Source organism: Macrobrachium nipponense, chromosome 39, assembly GCF_015104395.2.
Source record: "Macrobrachium nipponense isolate FS-2020 chromosome 39, ASM1510439v2, whole genome shotgun sequence".
Taxonomy (NCBI): domain Eukaryota; kingdom Metazoa; phylum Arthropoda; class Malacostraca; order Decapoda; family Palaemonidae; genus Macrobrachium; species Macrobrachium nipponense.
Window position 1 is genome coordinate 34,848,148 of NC_061099.1, and position 22,909 is coordinate 34,871,056.

Sequence of the window (22,909 nt, forward strand, 5' to 3'; positions counted from 1 at the left end):
GGTTGCAATCAGCCTTGTAACTGATGAATGTCCCCCACTGTATTACAGTCTTGTGTGGATAAAGAATGTATGCTTGATTTACCGTGTGAAAAATTTGCTGCTTAGTCTTCTCTCCAGTGGTAGATCTATAATAGGAGGCCTAGTCCTTCAATGACTTTCCAACTCCCCAGCTTTTGGTATTAACCCAATTCCACCATGATAGCTACAGTAATTGGTACGTTGGGAACACAGCGCTTTTTATGAATTTTTTATCACATCACCGTGATTTATATACTATAATCATTAAACTAAAAATATCATTTAGTATCCAATTCATGCTACTTCGGGAATATCCCTGAAGGGGAATGAACACTGAAGGGGAATTATAAGTGATATATGGATCGGTATCTCCTGGTCTTGATCCCTTGACATAGCACCTTCCAGTGACTCCAGTCGACAATCTAACCTCTTAACTATCAAGAGAGGGATAAGTTAATGCTGATTCTACCGCTTACTTGTTTACCCGTCGAGAGCGGGGAAATTTTACTTAGCTTTTGGCATTTAAACCCCTCTCCATTATAATAATGAATTGGTACATTTGGAACACACAGCTCTTTTTAAGAATTTTTGTATCACATCACCATGATTTATATATCACTAAGCTGCAAATGTCACTTAACACCCAATTTATGGTACTTTAGGAATATCCCTGATGGGGAATGATCACCAAAGGGGAATCATAATTAATAAATGGTTCAATACTGCTGGGTCTCAATCCCTCAAGACAGTAATTAAATGACAAGTATTACTGAACACTTTTTTTAATATCATAAAATTTTAACACATGTTTTGATCCTCGTTTCCGAGAACCCAAAGATGGATTGCTGCCAGAATTGCTGTTAAATATGAAATTATTTGGTTTGAGCGAACAGGGACTGAGCAAGGAGTTGCAGTCTATTATACCAAACTTCAACAGCCTTGCAAAAACTCTGAATGAAGAGTATGCCACAGCCAGATCATCTGGAACCAGATATACTTGAAGCTCCCTTTGAGTTTTTATTTCAGAATTCTCGTGATTTGAACACATTAATAAATGTACATATTCCAATTTCAAGCATCCTGTGAGAACACGTTCAGATTTATGCTTTGAAATTACCCAGATTGATTGTTCTGCGGTTATGGTTGAAGTTTTAATTTTTATCATAGCAGTAGTTAATAGATGTAGTATTTTATTTGCTTATAACCAGTGCTTTCATTTGATTCCTTGGCCTATGTTTTAGGATAAGTGTGCTCTATTGAACCTTTTACAAGTTTTCTTGACTGATATTTCAAACCCTGTCCATCACTGATTATGACCATCTGGCATAGTTACACTAATAGAAAGAGCTTGAACTGAAAGAAGATTTCACGCTTATTAAACTTTAATTCAAAAATTTTCACCCGGCATCAGCACTTTGGAAATAATTTTGTGGTTGATCATGTCACACTTTGGCCTGTGGATGACAATATTTACCTTTTCTTCCTCCTACTAGTACAAGGTTGCCTTCCATAGAATCTTGATGCATTTTCCACTTGACCCTCTTGCTGCCACCAGCTTGATAGCCATATATTTCTTTCACACTTCATGTCGCCTCCCCTCCCATTTTCACTATCTCATTGATGCTGTCCATTATAGTTTGTAAGCATCCACACTCTGTGAACTTCCAGGAGGTAACTGGACATTCTGTCTTTACCAATTTGCAGATGATCCCACATCTTCAAGTGTGTTGACCATCTGATTTATTAATTTGCAAATTTTATACCACATTGCTTTTCACACAAAAATTGCTTTTTTTGGGTTTGTTTCGTACAAATAGTTGGAAAATTTTATAAACAAAATTTCAGGTTTCTGGCATACAAACTAGAGTGATGCCTCATGTGCAGGATCATCTCCTTCCCTCTGATTGGATTTAAATTCCTCTGTTCTTGAATGAGAGGCAATGGGTTCTTACTTTTATGGAATAGGGTTTCACCCACCTCCTGGGAGTCCATTTCATTTTTATCATAATTGTTTAAAACTTTTAAAAACCCTCTGTTATTATAAACTTCAGCCATTGAATCTGTCTTTTGATTGAGCTAATTTGATTGAGCTAATTTAACATGAAAGACGTGGATAGGGTATTTTGTTGCAGTACCTGTTGATGTCAATGTTTACGTGTATTCTTTGTTCTAGGGAGCCCAATCTGGGCTTTACCATGATGTGTGGCATGAACTGACTACTGGTGTTATTGAAGATTTGCCTAAAACCAATGAAGAAGGTGTTGACAAGGTCGGTATGGTATTTATAATTTGTTCTCCTTGTTTCTGATGATTTTGTTGACTTATTTACACTGTGTGTCCGGTTTAATAATCTCTGCCCCGGTAGACTCATATTTATTAAAATTGGGTAGGCTTATATTTGTGAAAATAAAATTTGGAGCCAGTAGGTCTGCAAGATGAGAAGTTAGGATTAGATTGCTAGGCTACATTGCTGTTGCCTTTCTGTTTTTTCCTGTCTAACAAAGCAAAAATTTGCATTAATGCAATACTATTAGACTATTTCATTACTGAATGAATAAATCGAGTTAGCCTAACTTCTTTGCAAAACAGCTATGATAGTACCAGATACCAATCATGCTAGACTTACAAGCCTTGGTGTTTAGTAAAGGCCAGTATTTCCTATGTAGTAATTTAAAACCAAACTAAATGGATTTTGTGATAAAGAAAGTTCCCCAGTTATCCTTAATATTGGGATTCAAGTGTTAAAGGAAATGCACTGATGTCGATATACTTATAACAGGTATTACTCTGCTGAGAAGAAAGTCTGAAGTGTTAAAAAAAATGTCATGGCACACTTCTTTTTTTGACTGGAATATAAAAAGTACTATTTTGTATTTGTGAGGTCCATCAAACAAGTTAAAATATTAGAGATTTTATATAAATTTGGTATGTGCATTCTAATTAATTATTTTAATTATTTACCTATAGGTGTACATTGTATGAGTATCCATTTATTTTAGTCTTACAATTGTGAATTAATATTTTAATTCATTTATTACTAGTATTCTATGGATATGACCCATTGATCATGTTACCATACTACTATGGAAATGTACTTGTGGCCATGTCGCATTGTTTTAATATGAAGTATGTGCTGCCCATACAGTGATAAAGATGGCTAAGACTAGGTAGTTTTTAATAAACACCTTACCTTTTATCACTAATGGGCTGCTATTATGCAGGACCCACAGATCACCTGTGTTGCAGTGAATTGCTCAGTCTGGGCAATTGATACATCTTGTTGGGAGACTTGGTAACAGGTGGTCCGTTAACAGGCAACTGAGACGCAAAGTTCGGTAATACGAGTGACTTATAAGCATGTGACTGTTAGGTTGCTGTGTGATTGGCTGCAGAATCTGGTGGCTGAACTGGGTTTGGTAGTAGAGCTCCGAGACTACAGTATTGCTGCAATATATCATCTTGATCAAAATTGATAAATTTGTCCAGAAACAGTGCAGTATTGAGAACTTCTTTAAGTTATTCTTTGGTGTCATCATTTCTTTATGATTTGATAAGTTCTTTTGTTTTTCATGAGCATTTAAACGTTTTTATGATCTTTAATATATTCTTTATTATAATTATTAACATCTTTCTCTTTTGACTTCTACCCAGGAAGCTTGTGAAGTCACTCACAGCTTCACTCCATAAATGCTTGCAATATGCACTGACCATTTTAAGCTTGCATTTAGCCATCACTAGTGTCTCTCTCTCTGTAACGCCATATGTAGCAAGTTGTTGATATTAACCCAAATCCATCTTGTTTTCTTTCTGCTGTATACTGTTGCACCCCTCGTTATTGTGTTGTTTTGTTTGTCTTTGTTATTATTATGTCTCTTGTATTGTACATACTTATCTTTCATTTATTTTTCTTTTTAACACTAGAGTCTTGCTACATGATGACTGGATGCTTAGCAAAAGTAATGAGTACTTTTCAAGATGCAGATAAAAGACTTTGTTTATGCATGGGTCTTAATCATTACTGGAATATCCCTTTACAGCAGCCCAGCACTTCACTTAACCCTTATCACTCTGTCATCTTGTTTGGTATTCGGAAAGTTGGTGGGTGCAGCACTGAGGAACTAGTGCTGTTTTGTAGGTCGTTTTTATTTTTTGAAAAGAAAAAAGTTTCATATGGAAGAGGATCACCGCCGTGTCTCCTAAAATGCTTGAAAATGGAAGCTGTGTCTGCGAGGTCCAGAGCCACTTTGAGTGTAACGGTAAATTCACATAAAAAGTAGAGTTAAATGAGATCACATTACATTCGAAGTAGTGCAGACAACTTGCTGTAGTTATACAGTAACAGCTGTATGAACAACATGAAATGGGTTTCACCACCACTTTTTAGTCTGGATGAATTTCTCCTTGAAAATGATATTGGATAGGGATTTGTTGAAATTTTGCCTCAAAGAATAGTACTCTGAAGAGGTTTATGGAAGATTCCCCTCTCATTGTTATGCTGAAAGTTTAGTAGGTTTTTCTAGTATGACTATCTTGATGAATTTGGCTAGAAACAAACAACACTGCAGTGTGATTAACAACAGTTCTCATGAGGCTTTTCTATGAATTCGTTCTGGTAAAGATATAGAATACATTAGCAAGTTTGTTGAAGTAATATATGACGAGTTGATTAATCATTGTTATATTGGATCTCTTGTGAAATACAGGTTGACTATTTAATTTGCTAACTCTCTTGTATTTAATTATTAGGTGAGAAGTGAAAGCTATGTGTTCATGATGGAGGAGAATATATATAGAGCAAGTTTCTACAATTTCTGTGATGTGACAGTAATCAAGGAAAAGTATTTTGTGCAAGGAAGTGGGTTTGCTTTTGCCAAAGGATCACCATTACTGGAAATCTTCAATGCACAGTAAGTTTTGTTTATATTAGTGCCATATGTTATGTGTGCAAAACCAAAAAAATGCCAGCATTATTAATTCATCTGGAATTTTAACCATCTGGAAAATATTTTTATAGCTTAGTTATTCCGTTGTGGAGCAACTGTAAAAGTTTATAGTAACTGCAAACCTGCGAAAGTCCAGTAAATACATATTTATAAATGTCTTGTTTCCTAAACTTTGCGGCATCAGAAGTGTCTGAAACGAATAGCAGTTTAAGCATGATGGTAACCTTGAACATTTATAGTCTGTCTGTGTGTGTGTTCTAAAGAACTGCCTCAAAGGATCCCTGTATTTAGTAAGATTTCCATTTCAGATTTTCTTGATCATTGTATTTGACAGGAAGCAAATATATCAAACAAGGGTCATAGCAAACAAGTGTGTGTACAATAAGCCACAAACATGTGGGAAACAAATCCTCGATAAATTGTTCTAAACTCATGAATTGGCAATAGAAGCATTTGCTTTCACTGCAGAGTGGTCTAATTTGTCAAAAAGGACTATTGTGTGAATCACTATTGTCAAATGCACAATTCAAGTCAAAATTGTAAGAAAAATCTATTCCTATTGCCTATCAAGATTTGGATTAAAAAACATTTCTGAAAGTCAAAAGTGTTTTGTTCAGCACCAGAGCTGCTCAGTATGGAAGATTTAATGCATAATTAATTTTGTAGAAAACCTCAATTTTTAATTCGTTCAGCTCAGTCAGCACTGACTAAATTTCAGGTCATGTTTTGCCGATTGTCAAAATAAGTCACCTTTGAGTATGTGAATGAATAAATATTGCTATTTCTTATTCATGTTAATAAAGACTATCTATAAAGAAATAGAATTTGTATTAAATCAAATTCAAATTAAAATTAAAATGCTTTATTTCGGACATAAAAGGCTATAGACAAATACATCATTATACACACACAAACATATATAAAAAGTCTCCACACTCTAAGAGGATAAAATTTAAAATAAGTATGAGAAATGATTATGAAAGAGAGGTGAAAAATTATGATATGAATGAGATGCGGATAATGAAGCTAAATGATTCTTCCTACTAAAAGGGCACATACATATGTGAAATGTGTTTATGAGAATATAGGCTGGCAATGAAAAATTAATGTCACTAAGCTTTTCATAAGTTCCAAGCACTAATGACTTTGAAGTTGAACTTCTGATTTAATTATGTATATTAAAATTTATTTGATCCTTGATCACATATTAATTTACAGAAAATTTATGTAGAGAATTTTGCAGATATTTTCTCCACTTGTAGTAATATCTAGGTGATAAGAAAACAGATAGCTATTTAACATTTAAAATTTACTTTTAAAATATAAGTACTAATCATTTTCCCTCATCAAAATGCAAATAAAATTCCAGCAAAGTGAACAATTACTTGTGGCGAAAGTGCAGTGTGTGCCATCTTAAGGTTATTAATTGGTAGGGTGTTACGAACTGAGAGAGAGGTCCGCTTCAGGTTCGATATTATTATAAACAAAAAGAATTCAACACCAACAGTTGAAACTGGGGATACGAATATAGAAAGAAACACTAACACAACAAAGGTTTGTTTACAAGCTTACTAACAAAGATAAATGCAGAATGGAGTCTCCTATTTACATAAAAAAAAAAAAAAGGTAAAATCTTACACTGCATGAACTGGGGGAACAGTGAGGTAATGAAAGTACTTGCCGACCAATTTTGCAACTTGAAGTGATGGCTTCACAAAAGGAGAACTCTAATTGTAGACGCCTTCTTGCCTCCGTATTGCAGAAAATAATGTCTACTCTTGATACTTGAAGGGCAGGAACTCCCCAAAACCTCTAGCAGAACGTTTCATCTCTGAAGTCTTGCTCAACGTCAAAATAACTCGGTCATCCACTCCTGAAGATGACTTGACCAGAATTCGACCAATTCTCGGGCGCCCTTTTCCTCTCTGATCCTTTGTAGGTTCCTTCTTCTCTTATCTCTCTCGGATGATCTCTGATCTCTGCTGCTGAGCTCTCACTGATAATCTGATCTGTGGCTCTTATTGATGATCTCTTACTCTGTGACTAACTGATGATCTCTGCTCCCTCCTTCTTCGTCAGTCGTATTTATAAGGCATCCTAGGGGCGGGGCTTACGGCGAACGTCACAGACTCCTGAGATTACCGGAACTTCTTAGAAGAATCTAGACGACGTATTGCATCAGAAATCCACAACACCCTGCCGATTCTAGAACCATCATGAGAACAGGCACCTCCAACACATGCGCGAATGCCTCCGTGGTGCAGAACTTCTCGAAGATGCGTTTTCCTTTCCTTTAATTCGTAATTCTTTGCTATGAAGCGATTACCATTACACGTCCCCCCAAAAAAGAGAAAAAAATGAAATCAACTGATTTTATTTTTTTCTAAAGAGAAACAAGAATTAAACAGCAGGGGAACAATTCTGCATAAAGCTTTAATACTTCTCCATTCACTCAACCGCTCGTGCCAAAATAGGAAATGGTTATCAGGCTATTCATTCTGAAAACTCTAGAGAGGCTATCAGCCAATACATTATCTTTTCCTCTTACTTTTTCTGTTTTCTGAACTCTGATTAAAACCTTGAAATGCTAAAACACCTCTTGCATTTTCTCAAAACTAATTTCTCTCAGTAACACTGTCACATAGAACACTGTCGGTGGCCAAGGTACGGGGCGTTCTTTATTATTCTGAAGCAAATTTACATTCATTGACTTTGCTCTACTCTTACCCATATTAATTCTATAATGTATATTTCCCCTCTCCTCTAACACTGAAAAAGGACCTTCGAACTTGTAAGGTAAAGCGGAACCTTCTTTCTGGACTAGTACTAAAACTTTATCTCTTGCACACAAACTTTTCTTTTTTGCTCTAATATCATGTTTCCCTTTAGTTTCCCCTTTGACTTCCGCTCGCGTTCTCTTTCGCTAAGTGCCAAGCGCTTCCGTTCTCCTCTGCTAGTTGCCAAACATCTCTTAAATTGTTTTTATAATACTCTAGATTAGTTATGCAATCTTCTCTACCCTTACTTACGGACAAAGGTCCAACCATATTAATAACCATATTCTCAAAAGGTCCGCCTACTGAAGGAATATTACACAATGGAGCTCTGGGAATTACTTGATTTGGTTGCCCAGCAATTTGGCATTCATGACAGTTTAAAACATACCTCTTACATCATTTTTCATTTCAGGCCAAAAGTACGCCCTACTAATACACCTGAAAGTTTTATTTACTCCTAAATGTCCTTGCTCATCATGTGCTAACTTCAAAACTAGCTTACAAAGTTTCCTGGGAACCACTAATTGCTTGGTGATTTCCTCTTTATTACCTGCCTTAGGCCGAACATAACGACACAAAACTTCGTCTTTCAAACAAAACGTTTCCTTACATACATCATCGAGATCATCATCCACCTCACACTCAAAAATTCGGGTTAGTGTCTCATCCTCTCTCTGCAACTTGACTAGCTCATCCTTATTCACAAGGTTAGCACCTAATTCATCACCATAACTAGTACTAGATATCGGTACATTTACTACGTTACCCTCAACAGCTACGCCTTCCCCTTTGCTATCACTGTCATCATCGATAGAGTCAGGTTTCTCAGCCACACTCATGCCAAGATCAACCTCGCCACCTCTATCGCACTCGTTCGAATCCACGAACTCACTCTCGTTCGAATCCACGAACTTACTCTCGTTCGAATCCACGAACAAATTATGACCGTAGTGCATGTCTGTATCTAAACCCGACCTAGTTACTACCATTTCCGGCACTGGAATATCCCTCACAACAGGATTCACATTCTTGGATAAAGCTAAGTCATTACCGACAATAATGTCAACGCCATCAATGGGCAAACTGTCAACAACTGCAAGTTTCACTTCTCCTGACACTACCTGACTTTCTAAATTCAACTTCAACAAAGGACAAAGAACACAAGTGTTAGGAAATCCACCTAAGATGACTTTTTCTTCCAAATTGATTTCTGCCCTGTTTGGCACACTCTCTCTCCTAATCAGTGAGACAGCAGCTCCTGTGTCTCGAAGCAAGACCACTTCTCTCGAACACACTCCTCCAAGAGAGGAAACTACGCCTTCTGACAGAAATTCACCAAAAAATTTCCTAGTTTCTCTCATCACATTATTCCTACTTGACGAAAGATTAACTAGCGATACTGGTTTCTTACCGTCCTTCCTTTCTACTGCGCAATTCCTTGCTAAATGCCCTTTCCCATTACATCGGGAACAAGTTAATTCTGAGCCACTAGATGCCATTTTACTCTTACAAACCTTAGACGTATGACCTGGTTTTCCGCATGTATAACAGGAATAGTCACTTTTACTCGCATTGCTATTACTAGGACTGAAACCTTTACCTCTTTGTACTCTACCAGACGAAGGGTCATTCCGTTTCTTGCTAACACTCAAATTATGAGTTAGACTATATTCGTCAGCTAACCTAGATGCTCCTGCAAAAGATACTTCTCGCCTATCTTCTATATAAAGCTTAATCTCAGGGGATACGTTATCTTTGAAGTTTCCTAACAACACTAAGTTCTTCAAACTATCAAAATCCTCAACTTTAGCAGAAGTTAACCAATCAAAAAACAGCCTTTCTATCTTCTTACCGTATTCTACATACGTAATATTTTTATCCTTTCTCAAATTTCTAAATTTCTTGTGGTACGCCTCCGGTACTAACCTGTACGTGCTAAGAACAGTTTCTTTCACAGTATCATAATCATCACATTCCTCCTTAGACATGCAACTATACACAGTAAGTGCCCTACCACTCAAAACTGACTGTAAATATAAAGTCCACATTTCTTTAGGAGAACCTACTCATTCCATTAACTTCTCAAAACACATGAAATATGTCTAACATCTTCCTCATCAAACTGGTACTAATTTCAGCACTGCACTCATACCTAATGTATCAGCTTCGTTTTTGTTCTCGCCTGTCCGACTGTTACAAGTACTTTCCCTTAACCGAGCAATTTCCAACTCATGCATACATTCTTTCTCTCTCTCTTCACGCTGCATTACCAACATTTCTCTCTCTTGCTGCATTTTCATTACTTCTCTCTCTTGCTGCATTTTCATTGCTTCTCTCTCTTGCTGCATTTTCATTGCTTCTCTCTCTTTCTCTTGCTGCATTTTCATTGCTTCTCTCGCTTGCTGCACTTTCCTCTCAGCTGCTCTTTCCTCTCTCTCAGTCGCTCTTTCATCTCTCTCATACTTCTCTCTTTCTTTCTTTTCGACATACTCACAGAGATCATTCCCCTCTAGACCTAGAAGCTTACCCGACTCAATAAACTCTTAAACCATCTCGCTCATCCTGGTTCTTTCTATATTCTCCCTGTTTCAAACTTAAAGTGCTGGATATATTCTAAGCAAGGTCGCTACAATGTTACGAACCGAGAGAGAGGTCCACTTCAGGTTCAATATTATTATAAACAAAAAGAATTCAACACCAACAGTTGAAACTGGGGATACGAATATAGAAAGAAACACTAACACAACAAAGGTTTATTTACAAGCTTACTAACAAAGATAAATGCAGAATGGTGTCTCCTATTTACATAAAAAAGGTAAAATCTTACACTGCATGAACTGGGGGAACAGTGAGGTAATGAAAGTACTTACCGACCAGTTTTGCAACTCGAAGCGTTGCTTCACAAAAGGAGAACTCTAATTGTAGACGCCTTCTTGCCTCCGTATTGCAGAAAATAATGTCTACTCTTGATACTTGAAGGGCAGGAACTCCCCAAAACCTCTAGCAGAACGTTTCATCTCTGAAGTCTTGCCCAACGTCAAAATAACTCGGTCGTCCACTCCTGAAGATGACTTGACCAGAATTCGACCAATTCTCGGGCGCCCTTTTCCTCTCTGATCCTTTGTAGGTTCCTTCTTCTCTTATCTCTCGGGCGGATGATCTCTGATCTCTGCTGCTGAACTCTCACTGATAATCTGATCTGTGGCTCTTATTGATGATCTCTTACTCTGTGACTAACTGATGATCTCTGCTCCCTCCTTCTTCGTCAGTCGTATTTATAAGGCATCCTAGGGGCGGGGCTTACGGCGAACGTCACAGACTCCTGAGATTACCGGAACTTCTTAGAAGAATCTAGACGACGTATTGCATCAGAAATCACGGAGTTTCTCACGCCACTTCGGCGCCTGTTGCGTTCCACAACACTCCTGCCGATTCTAGAACCATCATGAGAACAGGCACCTCCAACACATGCGCGAATGCCTCCGTGGTGCAGAACTTCTCGAAGATGCGTTTTCCTTACCTTTAACTCTTAATTCTTTGCTATGAAGCGATTACCATTACATAGGGCTAGGGTTTATTTTTTATTTTTTCTGTTGGGGCAAAACAATTCTGCTTAAATTCATGAACAAAACAACACTTGGCCAACTATTATACTGTAAGTAGAAAAAAGTCCAAAGCTAAAAGTGTTCAGTCAGTGTAATAGAAAATTATAGTATGGCAGATGGCAACATTGATAATTTCATGTACTGTAGTACCTCGTATTTCGATCTTAATCCGTTCCAGAAGGCTATTCGAAGTACGATTTGTTTGAAATGTGAAACAAATATCCCCATAAGTAATAAAGGAAATCAGGATAATTCGTTCCAGCCTACCCAAAAATTCCCCCTTTTCAAATTTTTTCTATTATTAATGTGTTCAAAAATTAAATCAAGAGTGTAAAGTAATAAAACAGTACGTTATATGAAGTAAAATTTACGAACTGTTTGGTAAAAATGGCGCCGGCCGGCTGGGGGATGGAGGGAGGACAGACTAGAACCCTTTTGAGCAAACCGAATTGATTGCAGTATGCAAAGGTTGATAACAAAATAAATTTTATTCACATTAGGTACAAAGATAATTAAAGGAATCGGTAGTGTATGTGTGCCCGATTGTGTCTGAGAGAGAGAGAGAGAGAGTAATCAGGGTGTGTACACTTGGTAATCAGCGTGTTTACACTTGGTTCTTGAGTGCACGAAATAGGTTACTTATGTCACAATACATCAACTTACTGTTGGCAAACGACAGACTTTTAAAACAAACATGAGGATTTTACAAACAAATAAGTAATAAGTCAAGAATACAAGAAAAGGAAAGAGAGATAAAATAATTTTTCACGAGGAAGCCGTTTAAACAAACAATCGAAGGCATGCTGAAGCTGAAAGCGGCGCCAGTTTGTTTATTACAGAGCCGAGTTACTTTTACAGTAGTAGAAATATGTAAAAAGCAATTATCACTAGATTGGTATTTTACCGTAACAAAAATAAAAGTGATTTGGGCAGATCGGGTGTAAGTTAAAGAAATGTGGGAATAATCATCCCAGATCAGCTAATAAGTCAATGGTAAGCAGAGCCGTTTCTTTCTCTCTCTCTCTCTCTCTCTCTCTCTCTCTCTCTCTCTCTCTCTCTCTCTCAGCGCACTGAACACTGACTCGAGCAAGCGTTTTATTTACCGTGTTGCATTTATTTTCATGTTTTATCATTATGTTAAATTTATTGTGAACTATAATTTTTTATGTGAATTGGTACTGCTTTTACGTACATATTATAGTAAAGATTTTACTTTCTCTTCTTCTCTCCTCAACAATACCACGACGCACTATAACTTAAAATCATTCATTCATTATTCCTAAAAAAAATATAAACGCTACCTCCCTCTACATCAAGTTAGCTGTGTATCACCGCAATGACGAATGATTTTGTTAATCATTTGTGCTAAGTTTTATTGTGAAAAGCTTTGTTCTTTCATTTACTATTTTATTAATATTGTTCAACTCAAGGTCCAAAGAGTATAGGAGGTCTTGTCAGCACTGATCCAAAATAAGCTAATGCCAGGTCGAGAGCGTGACGTCAACTCAACCTCGCCTTATGCTACCACGGGGTAGGTCCTTTATTAATCCAGTGGACAACAGCAAATTCTATACGTGGATGCTCTACATCTAGTTAAGCTTTTTAGAAATAATTCTCTTGACCATGGATTCATATTGCCGGATGGTACAGTTGCCTCAAAGTGTTCCTTTACCCTGTCCCCTTATGTTTCATGGAAATAGTCAGGTAACACAGCAATGAAACCTGTTTGTCTTGTAACGACGGATGTGAATGGTCAAGCTATTGGATGCCAATGTTCATATTTTCTAATCACTACTGTAGACAATATGTTAATGATATACGAATAATAGTTCATATTACCAGTGAACTGAGTCGATGTTAAACAAATAGAAAAATAGTATAGTAACAGAGCAATAAAAATAGCAATGGTAAAAATCATATTCAGTCCTTAGTAACCATAATCGTCAACCTTTGTTCCATTCAGGTGTGGCTGTGCAGGCGCTTGCTGGGATCCTACTTTTGTTCATGGTAGATCGTTATTAGGTGTCAATTTCAGAACGTTATTTGAATGGAAATACGCTTTGGATTTACACAATCCATCTGTTTATAAAGTAATGAAATTATAAACAGCAAATACCAAGACCTATAAATATAATTTCATAAAGGCAATTATGATAGCCATTGACAGGTTACGATATGGAAGGTTTTGGGAGAAAATGATAGACCACCAGATGTATAAAGAAACTAATGTATCCAGTGTTGTCACTCATACTTGTTTTAAATTCGAGCCACTTCTCACCAGAGTAGCCTAGATGGAAATTTCTCTGGCCGGTATTTGACTCGAGTCATCCGAGTAACAACACACCCTAACCACCCTGATGGTCCTTATATACCAACCCAAGAGTGGATAAAAAGGAATAGTTTGCAGTCGATATGAGTTTTCATTTCGTCTCGTGGGATTCGTGACTGGATTTCTTGTCGCTTCAGTCTCGAATTTGTCAGCTATTTATGATCCCGTGGATTTGTCAGTTCAATGAATTCAAGATTCATTTTGCTATTTTTGCGTCCTTATCCATTAATTTGATTTTATTCTTAATAAAATTTTAATTGAAACTGAATTTGATTAGTTTTTTGTTTGTGAAAATGAGCACCAAACTAATCTTGAAGGGAACACGCACGTAGTTCATTCTTTTTCATGTTTAACAAGCATTGTTCCTGATTCCAGTAATTGCAGCTTTGTATTATCCTGACCCTTCCCTGATTAGAGCATCAGTGTCGATTTTTGCTTTAACCAACGGCTCCCCCACCCCCCCTCCCCCACCCCGTCCCTTACCTATCCTCCAGTCCCACCCTCCCTCCGTCCTCAGGTAGCCCTGCAACCTCCCAGGTCACTCCTCACGAGATGTGGTATGGAAAAATCAGTAATCCTAAAATTTCAACGGTCACTTGACCATTCTTTCCCCTCTTCTACAAAGCTTTGGAACTGCTGTGTAGAAAGTTCTGTTTGCCTTTGCTTAAAGGTCAACCCTTGATATTCTAATATCTTGTTTCTTGTTCTTGATTTTTTTGGGAGGGGGTTTTGGTTTGGTCATAACACCTAACTCATTCATTCTCCTCATGATTAGAAAGCAGCAGTACTTAGGTCTAACAGAATTTAGTGTTGCCCTTGACGTGGTAGTCAAAAGTCTTCTACAAATGATTAACCTGTTATTTAATTTTCTGAGTAAATTTGATTTGACTGGCATTTCACCAAGCTTAATTTTCCTTTCAAAGCAAAGAAATCCATTACAACCTATTATATATGTTTATAAGATGCAGATAAAGCTTTCTGACAGCTCAGGATATAATCATGAGATGAAAGTGTTTTTGAAAGTAAAGCAACAGGATACACTAACTTTTTGTTCCTTCTTTTGGTGCTTTTTCTGTCAATCATGAAAATCTTAAGCAGGTCAACGCCAACCAAACCTACATATAAGAAGTGAAAGACGTTTTACATACACACACTGCACTGAAAGTAGTGTAGAGACCATGGGGCTGGATTCTTTTGACCTTAGCCTAGGCCTATGTCTGACATCAGAATACCATGACTGAAACTGACATGATCTCTTTGTCTTCAGCCCTCGAAAATTTAGGCAGAGGCCACAATTTATATGATGTATGTCATTGGTTTCGAGACTAAAAGGCCAGATTCTTCTGACCTTGGCCTAGGCCTACATCTTGAGCAGGACATTCATTGAATGACTCATTAACTTAGTCAAGGTTATATGTCCTTGATGATTTAATCTGAAGCCGCAACATGTGTTTTAAAAGAGACTAAACACTGTTTTGCAGTGTTGAAATCTCCAGGTATATAGATTACTACTTACTGAAGAGCAAGCAGCATTGAAGTCTCCAGAAATATGGACAACTACTTAACCCTTATTAGACGGGTAAATATATCAATATGCAGCTAATCAAGCTGGGTAAACTTTGAGGTGGGCCAGTTTACAAAACAATGCATCAATGGAAAGAGGAAGATATGCAGGAATATGGAGAATAACTTACTTAAAGACATAGCATTTAAGTCCAATGACTATAGAGTAGCTATAAGGTCTTAACCGGAAGGAGCCAATTGAAAGTTTCTCGGAATTATATTGAGATGGACTACTTACTTGCCCCCGGACGAGTGGAGCATTGAGTCCCAGGGATATACATTAACTACTTACCGGGAGCCAAGCCATTGCAGTTGCTCCCATGAATATGGATAATTATTACTGGGAGATAAATACTTAGTTGGAGGCAGCATTGGAGTCTCCAGGTCACAGATAAAAAAACTACTTAGTTTGGAGGCAGCATTGGAGGCTCCAGGGTGTAGAAATAAACTTACTTGGGAGGCCAGCATTGGAGTCTCCAGGTCACAGGGATAACTCTTGGTGGAGGCAGCATTGGAGTCTCCAGGGATGAGATAACTATTACAGAGGCAGCATTGGAGTCTCCAGGTCACAGATAACTACTTAGTGGAGGCAGCATTGGAGTCTCCAGGGATGTAGATAACTACTTAGTGAAGACAGCATTGGAGTCTCCAGGGATATAGATAACTACTTAGTGGAGGCAGCATTGGAATCTCCAGGGATGTAGATAACTACTTAGTGGAGGCAGCATTGGAGTCTCAAGGTCACAGATAACTACTTAGTGGAGGCAGCATTGAAGTCTCCAGGTCATAGATAACTACTTAGTGGAGGCAGCATTAGTGTCTCCAGGGATGTAGATAACTACTTACTGGAGGCAGCATTGGAGTCTCCAGGTCACAGATAACTACTTAGTGGAGGCAGCATTGGAGTCTCCAGGGATGTAGATAACTACTTAGTGGAGGCAGCATTGGAGTCTCCAGGTCACAGATAACTACTTAGTGGAGACAGCACTGGAGTCTCCAGGGATGTAGATAACTACATTGGTAGAGGCAGCATTGGAGTCTCCAGGGATGTAGATAACTACTTACTGGAGGCAGCATTAGAGTCTCCAGGTCACAGATAACTACTTAGTGGAGGCAGCATTGGAGTCTCCAGGTCACAGATAACTACTTAGTGGAGGCAGCATTGGAGTCTCCAGGGATGTAGATAACTACTTACTGGAGGCAGCATTGAAGTCTCCAGGGATGTAGATAACTACTTAGTGGAGGCAGCATTGAAGTCTCCAGGGATGTAGATAACTACTTACTGGAGGCAGCATTGGAGTCTCCAGGTCACAGATAACTACTTAGTGGAGACAGCATTGGAGTCTCCAGGGATGTAGATAACTACTTACTGGAGGCAACATTGAAGTCTCCAGGGATGTAGATAACTACCTAGTGGAGGCAGCATTGGAGTCTCCAGGGATGTAGATAACTACCTAGTGGAGGCAGCATTGGAGTCTCCAGAGATGTAGATAACTACTTAGTAGAGGCAGCATTGGCGTCTCCAGGTCACAGATAACTACTTAGTGGAGGCAGCATTGGAGTCTCCAGGGATGTAGATAACTACTTAGTGGAGGCAGCATTGGAGTCTCCAGGGATGTAGATAACTACTTAGTGGAGGCAGCATTGGAGGTCTCCCAGGATGTAGACTAACTACTAGGAGGCAACATTGGAGTCTCCAGGGATGTAGATAACTACTTACTGGAGGCAACATTGGAGTCTCCAGGGATGTAGATAACTACTAACTGGAGGCAACATTGGAGTCTCCAGGGATGTAGATAACTACTTACTGGAGGCAACATTGGAGTCTCCAGGGATGTAGATAACTACTTACTGGAGGCAACATTGGAGTCTCCAGGGATGTAGATAACTACTTAGTGGAGGCAGCATTGGAATCTCAGGGATGTAGATAACTATTTTACTGGAGCCAGCATTGGAAGTCTCCAGGGATGTAGGATAAACTTACGTAGTGGAGGCAGCATTTGGAAGTCTCAAGGGGGATGTAGATAACTTTACTTAGTGGAGGCAACATTGGAGTCTCAGGGATTGGTTAGATAACTACTTACTGGAGGCAACATTGAGTCGCCAGGGATGTAGATAAACTACGTAGTGGAGGCAGGCATTGGAATCTCCAGGGATTGTAGATAATACTTACTGGAGGCAAGGGCATTGGGAGTCTCCAGGGATGTAAGCCTAACTAGTTAGTGGAGGCAAGCATTGGGTCTCCAAGGGATGTAGATAACTACTTACTGGAGGCAAACATTGGAGTCTCCAGGGATGTATAAAACTACTTATGGAGGCAAGGCATTGGAATCCAGGGATGTAGATAACTACTAACTGGAGGCCAGCATTGGATCTCCAAGGGATGTAGATAAACTACGTAGTGGAGTAGGCAGCATTGGAAGTCTCAGGGATGTAGATAACTACTAACTGGAGGCAACATTGGCAGTCTCCAGGGATGTAGATAAACCTACTTACTGAGGCAGCATTGAAGCTTCCAGGGGTGTAGATAAATACTTAGGGTGGAGGCAAGCATTGGATCTTCCAAGGGATGTAGATAACTACTACTGGAGGCAGCATTGGAGTCTCCAGGATGTAGATAACTACTTACTGGAGGCAGCAATGAGTCTCCAGGGATGTAGATATACTTATGGAGGGAACTTCTAGTCTCCAGGGATGTAGATTAATACCTAATGGAGGCAGATTGGGATATCCAGGATGTAGATAATACTTACGGAGGCAGCCTTTGGAGGGTTCTCCAGGATAGATAAACTACTTACTGGAGGCAAACATTGGAGTCTCCAGGGATGTAGATAACTACCTAGTGGAGGCAGCATTGGAGTCTCCAGGTCACAGATAAACTACTTAGTGGGAGGCAGCATGAAGTCTCCGGGATGTAGATAACTACTTAGTTGGAGGCAGCATGAATCTCCAGGGATATAGATAACTACTTACTGGAGGCAGCATTAGAGTCTCCAGGTCACAGATAACTACTTAGTAGAGGCAGCATTGGAGTCTCCAGGGATGTAGATAACTACTTACTGGAGGCAGCATTGGAGTCTCCAGGTCACAGATAAATACTTCGTAGATGGCCAGCATTGAGGCTCCAGGGATGTAGAAACTAATTACTTGGAGGCAACATTTGATCTCCAGGATGTAGATAAAACTAATAGTGGGAGGCAGCATGGAAGGTCTCCAGGTCAAGATAAATTACTTAGTAGGATGGCAGCATTGGAGTCTCCAGGGATGTAGATAACTACTTACTGGAGGCAGCATTGGAGTCTCCATTGGTCACAGATAACTACTTAGTAGAGGCAAGCATTGGAGTCTCCAGGGATTATAACTACTTACTGAGGCAACATTGGAGTCTCCAGGGATGTAGTTGTTTAACTACCCTATTGAGGCAGCATTGGAGGTCTCCAGTAATGTAGATAACTACTTATGGCGGCAACATTGAGTCTCAGGGATGTAGATAACTACCTAGTGGAGGCAGCATTGGAGGTCTCCAGGGATGTAGTAACAATTATAGGCAGCTTGGGAGTCGCATTTATTGATAACTAACTTAGTGGAGGCAGCAATTTAGGGTGAGTCTCATTGTCCAGTAGGTAACTACTTAGTGGAGGCAGCATTGTAAACAGGGATTAGATAATAACTTAATGGAGGCACATTGATCCCAGGTCAACAGATAAACTACTGGAGGCAGCATAGTGGGGTTTTTTTTTTTTTTTTTTAGGCTTTAGTTCAGTTGGGTGTAAGTCTGGGGGAGGGGGGGCCCAGCATTAGAGTCCAGGTCACAGAACTACTTAGTGGAGGCAGCATTGAAGTCTCCAGGGATGTAGATAAACCTACCTTAGTGGAGCAGCATTGGAGTCTCCAGGGATGAGATAAATAACTAGTGGAGCAGCATTGGAGCTCCAGGCTCACAGATAACTACTTAGTGGAGGCAGCATGAAGGTCTCCAGGGATGTAGATAACTACTTAGTGGAGGCAGCATTGGAGTCTCCAGGGATGTAGATAACTACTAGTGGAGTGCAGATTGAGTCTCCAGGTCACAGATAACTACTTAGTAGAGGCAGCGTGGAGTCTCCAGGGATGTAGATAACTACTTAGTGGAGGCAGCATTGGAGTCTCCAGGATCACAGATAACTACTTAGTAGAGGCAGCCCATGGAGTCTCCAGGGATGTAGATAACTACTTACTGGAGGCAGCCATTAGAGTCTCCAGGTCACAGATAAACACTTAGTAGAGGCAGCATTGGAGTCTCCAGGGATGTAGATAACTAACTTACTGGAGGCAGCATTAGAGTCTCCAGGTCACGAGAACTACTTAGTAGAGGCAGCAGTTGGAGTCTCAGGGATCGTAGATAACTACTTACTGGAGGCAGCATTAGAGTCATCAGGTCACCAGATAACTACTTAGTAGAGGCAGCATTGAGTCTCCAGGGATGTAGATACTACTTACTGAGGCAGCATTAGAGTCTCCAGGTCACAGATAACTACTTAGTGGAGGCAGCATTGGAGTCTCCAGGTCACAAGATAACTACTTAGTGGAGCAGCCATGAGTTCTCAGGTACAGATAAACTACTTAGTGAGGCAGCATTGGAGTCTCCAGGGATGTAGATACTTACTCAGTGGAGGGACAGCTTAGAGTCTCCCAGGTCAGATAATACTAGTTGGACCGGCAGCATAGGAGTCTCCAGTCACAGATTATATTGAGTAGGCACAGCATCAGTCTCAGGACACAGATATAACTCGGGAGGCAGCATTGGAGTCTCCAGGGATGTAGATAACTACTCAGTGGAGGCAGCAGTAGAGCCAGTCACAGCATAACTACAGTGGAGGCAGCAATTAGAGTTCAGGTCACAGATTAACTACTTAGTGGAGCAGCATTGGAGTCTCAGGTTCCAGATAACTACTAGTGGAGGCAGCATTGGAGTTCCAGGTGTGAGATAAACTACTCATGGAGCCAGCCATTAGAGTCTCCAGGTCACAGATAATAACTTAGTGCTTTTGCAGCATTTAGAGTCTCCAGGCACAGAACTACTTAGTTGGAGGCAGCATTGGAGTCCAGGGGGCGGGTCACCAGGATAACACTAGTGGAGTTATGTGGCAGCATTGGAAGTCTCCAGGTCACAGATAAAATAATTAAGTGGATGGCAGCATAGAGTCTTCCAGGTTCAAAGATAACTACTAGGGAGGCAGCATTAGAGTCTCCCAGGTCACAGTAACTAACTAGGGAGCAGCATTAGGAGTTCCAGGGTCACAGGATAAATACTTAGTGGAGGCAGCATAGCGTCTTCCCAGGTCACAGATAAACTACCTTAGGTGGAGGCCAAGCATTAGAAGTCTCCAGGTCACAGAGAACTCCTTAGTGGAGGCAGCATTAAGTCTCCATTACAGATACTACTTGAGTGGAGCACATTAAGGTATTCCAGTCAAAGATAACTACTTAGTGGAGGCAGCATTAGAGGTCTCCAGGTCACGATAACTACTTAGTGGGAGGCAGCATTGAGGGTCTCCAGGATGGGGTAGAATAACCTACCTGAAAGTACCTAAGTTTAAGTAAAATATATATTAATAACTTCACGAAGTAAACAATTTCTACTCGGTAATCTTGTGGGTTTCTTTTTTCATTGTAAGGAATTTTACGTGAATGGAAATTTGACACAAAAAAAGGACATATAGCTTCAATTAATCTGTATTTCTTGAGTCCTATAACAAAGGCTAATACAAAATTATGGCTGTGAAAAACACTGAACATGACAATTGTGTATAACTACATAGTTTTTAGATAGGTGCTATAAATTCATTTATGAAACCAGCTGATTTTTATTGAGAAAACTCATAATTATATAATTACAAAAAGCTTGGGTGTTTTACTTTTTTGCAATGATTATGACCAAGGACCAGCTCAAATGAGGGGGGAAATTTAGCCATTTAAGTTAAATGTAAGGAAATAAAATCAAAACCTGACGAATACTGAAAGCAAAAGCAATTCAATCCAGCTCTTATTTCTATGTATCTACCCATTTAAGGTGCATCTTGTTGCAAGGTCAAATTGCTAATTGTATACATATAAATATTCAGTATTAAAAGTGAAATACCTTACAAAGCACTTAATTACATTACACAGGGTAATTCCGTTGTGAAGTGGGTCTCTAACAACCGATGACTTCTCGAACTACCACCATAGTTGTCATGAACTCATATGTCTGCGAATGATCATCGTGGAGTTTACTTTCATAAAATTGAAAATACAATTGATGATGTCTTCTGGATGTTTTGTTAGGTCACATGTGGAGGGAAATTTTAAATATTGAACGAGATATTCGAAACAAACAGATAGTTTGGCTTCAATAACTTGTTTCACACCCTCACTGATATCGCTGTGTCGCCGTCCACGAAGACACAGCGATATTGGTGAGGGTGTGAAATTGACACTAAATAATGATCTACCATGAACAAAAGTACGATCCCAGCAAACGCCTGCAGCAGCCACACCTGAATGGAGCCATGGTTGACGATTATGGTTAGTAAGGACGGAATATGATTTTCACCATTGCTATTTTTATTATTCTGTTATTTTACGATTTTTCTATATATTTAACAACTTAATTCACTGGTAATGTAAACTATTATTCTTATATCATTAACACATTGTCTACAGTAGTGATTAGAAAATATGAGCATTGGCATCAATATCTCGACCATTCACATCCGTCGTTACAAGACAATCAGGCTTCATTCTGTGTTACCAGACCATTTTCATGAAACATAAGGGGATGGGGGTAAAGGAACACTTTAAGGCAACTGTATGTAGTACATACGCTCACAATGGTCCAGTTAGAGAGCTAATAAAGAGGAATGAAGTGATCTTCGGACAGCTTTTAAACTTTCTGAAAAACATATCAGTGTTATTATAGGTATGCAACGAATGAAAGTTAAACTTGCTGTGCAACTGCTGTCCAAAAGTACATATAAATCTTTTGATCACTTCGACAACTAAGGATATTTGAAGAGAAGGGCTGGTAAATTACAAGCCATTTCATTCGGCTTGTTGATAGATAGTTTGATACATTTTATTCTCGACTGCCAACAAGTAGAAAATCATCAAGAAATTCTTACATGACTAAACCTGTAAATGCAAGACAAGGTCTTTCAAGACATGAATAGAACCGCTAGAGAAATGAGAGTGAAGAAAAGTACCATGCTCTATCCTATGTCTAACTTGCTGAAAATGGCAAAATAAAAACTTGGCATGCCGTATACTCTAAATTACAGACTAAATCAGGCTGGGTTGGGGCACTTTTTTGGTTGCAAAAGTCAAATGGGAGCGTACGATCAGCACCCATCACCAGTTGCATTTAAACATCGTCTCAGAGCCCACCTTTTAGGAAAAGACAGCACACTTGTAAGCTCAAAGAGCAACGTTTAAAACGGCAACAGTGAAAATGTAACATGCGCCTCATTTTCCCCACATCACTAACAAGCAAGACGCATCATTCGAAGACGAAGGAAATTCCCTTCAGAAAGAACCCAGTATATCAGCAATTTTATTTTGCTTACCAGTATTTAATAAGGATGATCAAAGTGATGACTTCAAAGACCAGGAAGTTGAAGAGCAAACATGGGAAGATGCCATATGTTGGCAGGTTCA

The 22,909-nt window shown here is 39.1% G+C and overlaps 1 protein-coding gene across 3 annotated transcripts in view; it reads left to right on the top strand.

Annotated features, from left to right (window-relative positions):
- The window catches only part of LOC135210291 (glutamate receptor ionotropic, kainate 1-like), a 40,703-nt gene that overhangs the window by 12,947 nt on the left and 4,847 nt on the right, over positions 1-22,909 (top strand). For 2 of the 3 annotated variants that reach the window (XM_064243173.1, XM_064243174.1), the window contains exons 10-11: positions 2,192-2,287; positions 4,765-4,925. In XM_064243173.1, coding sequence (XP_064099243.1) covers positions 2,192-2,287; positions 4,765-4,925 — 257 coding nt within the window. Of the gene's footprint in view, positions 1-2,191; positions 2,288-4,764; positions 4,926-5,269; positions 5,654-22,909 lie in introns of those variants that run through there. The other variant, XM_064243175.1, reaches the window with a different exon arrangement.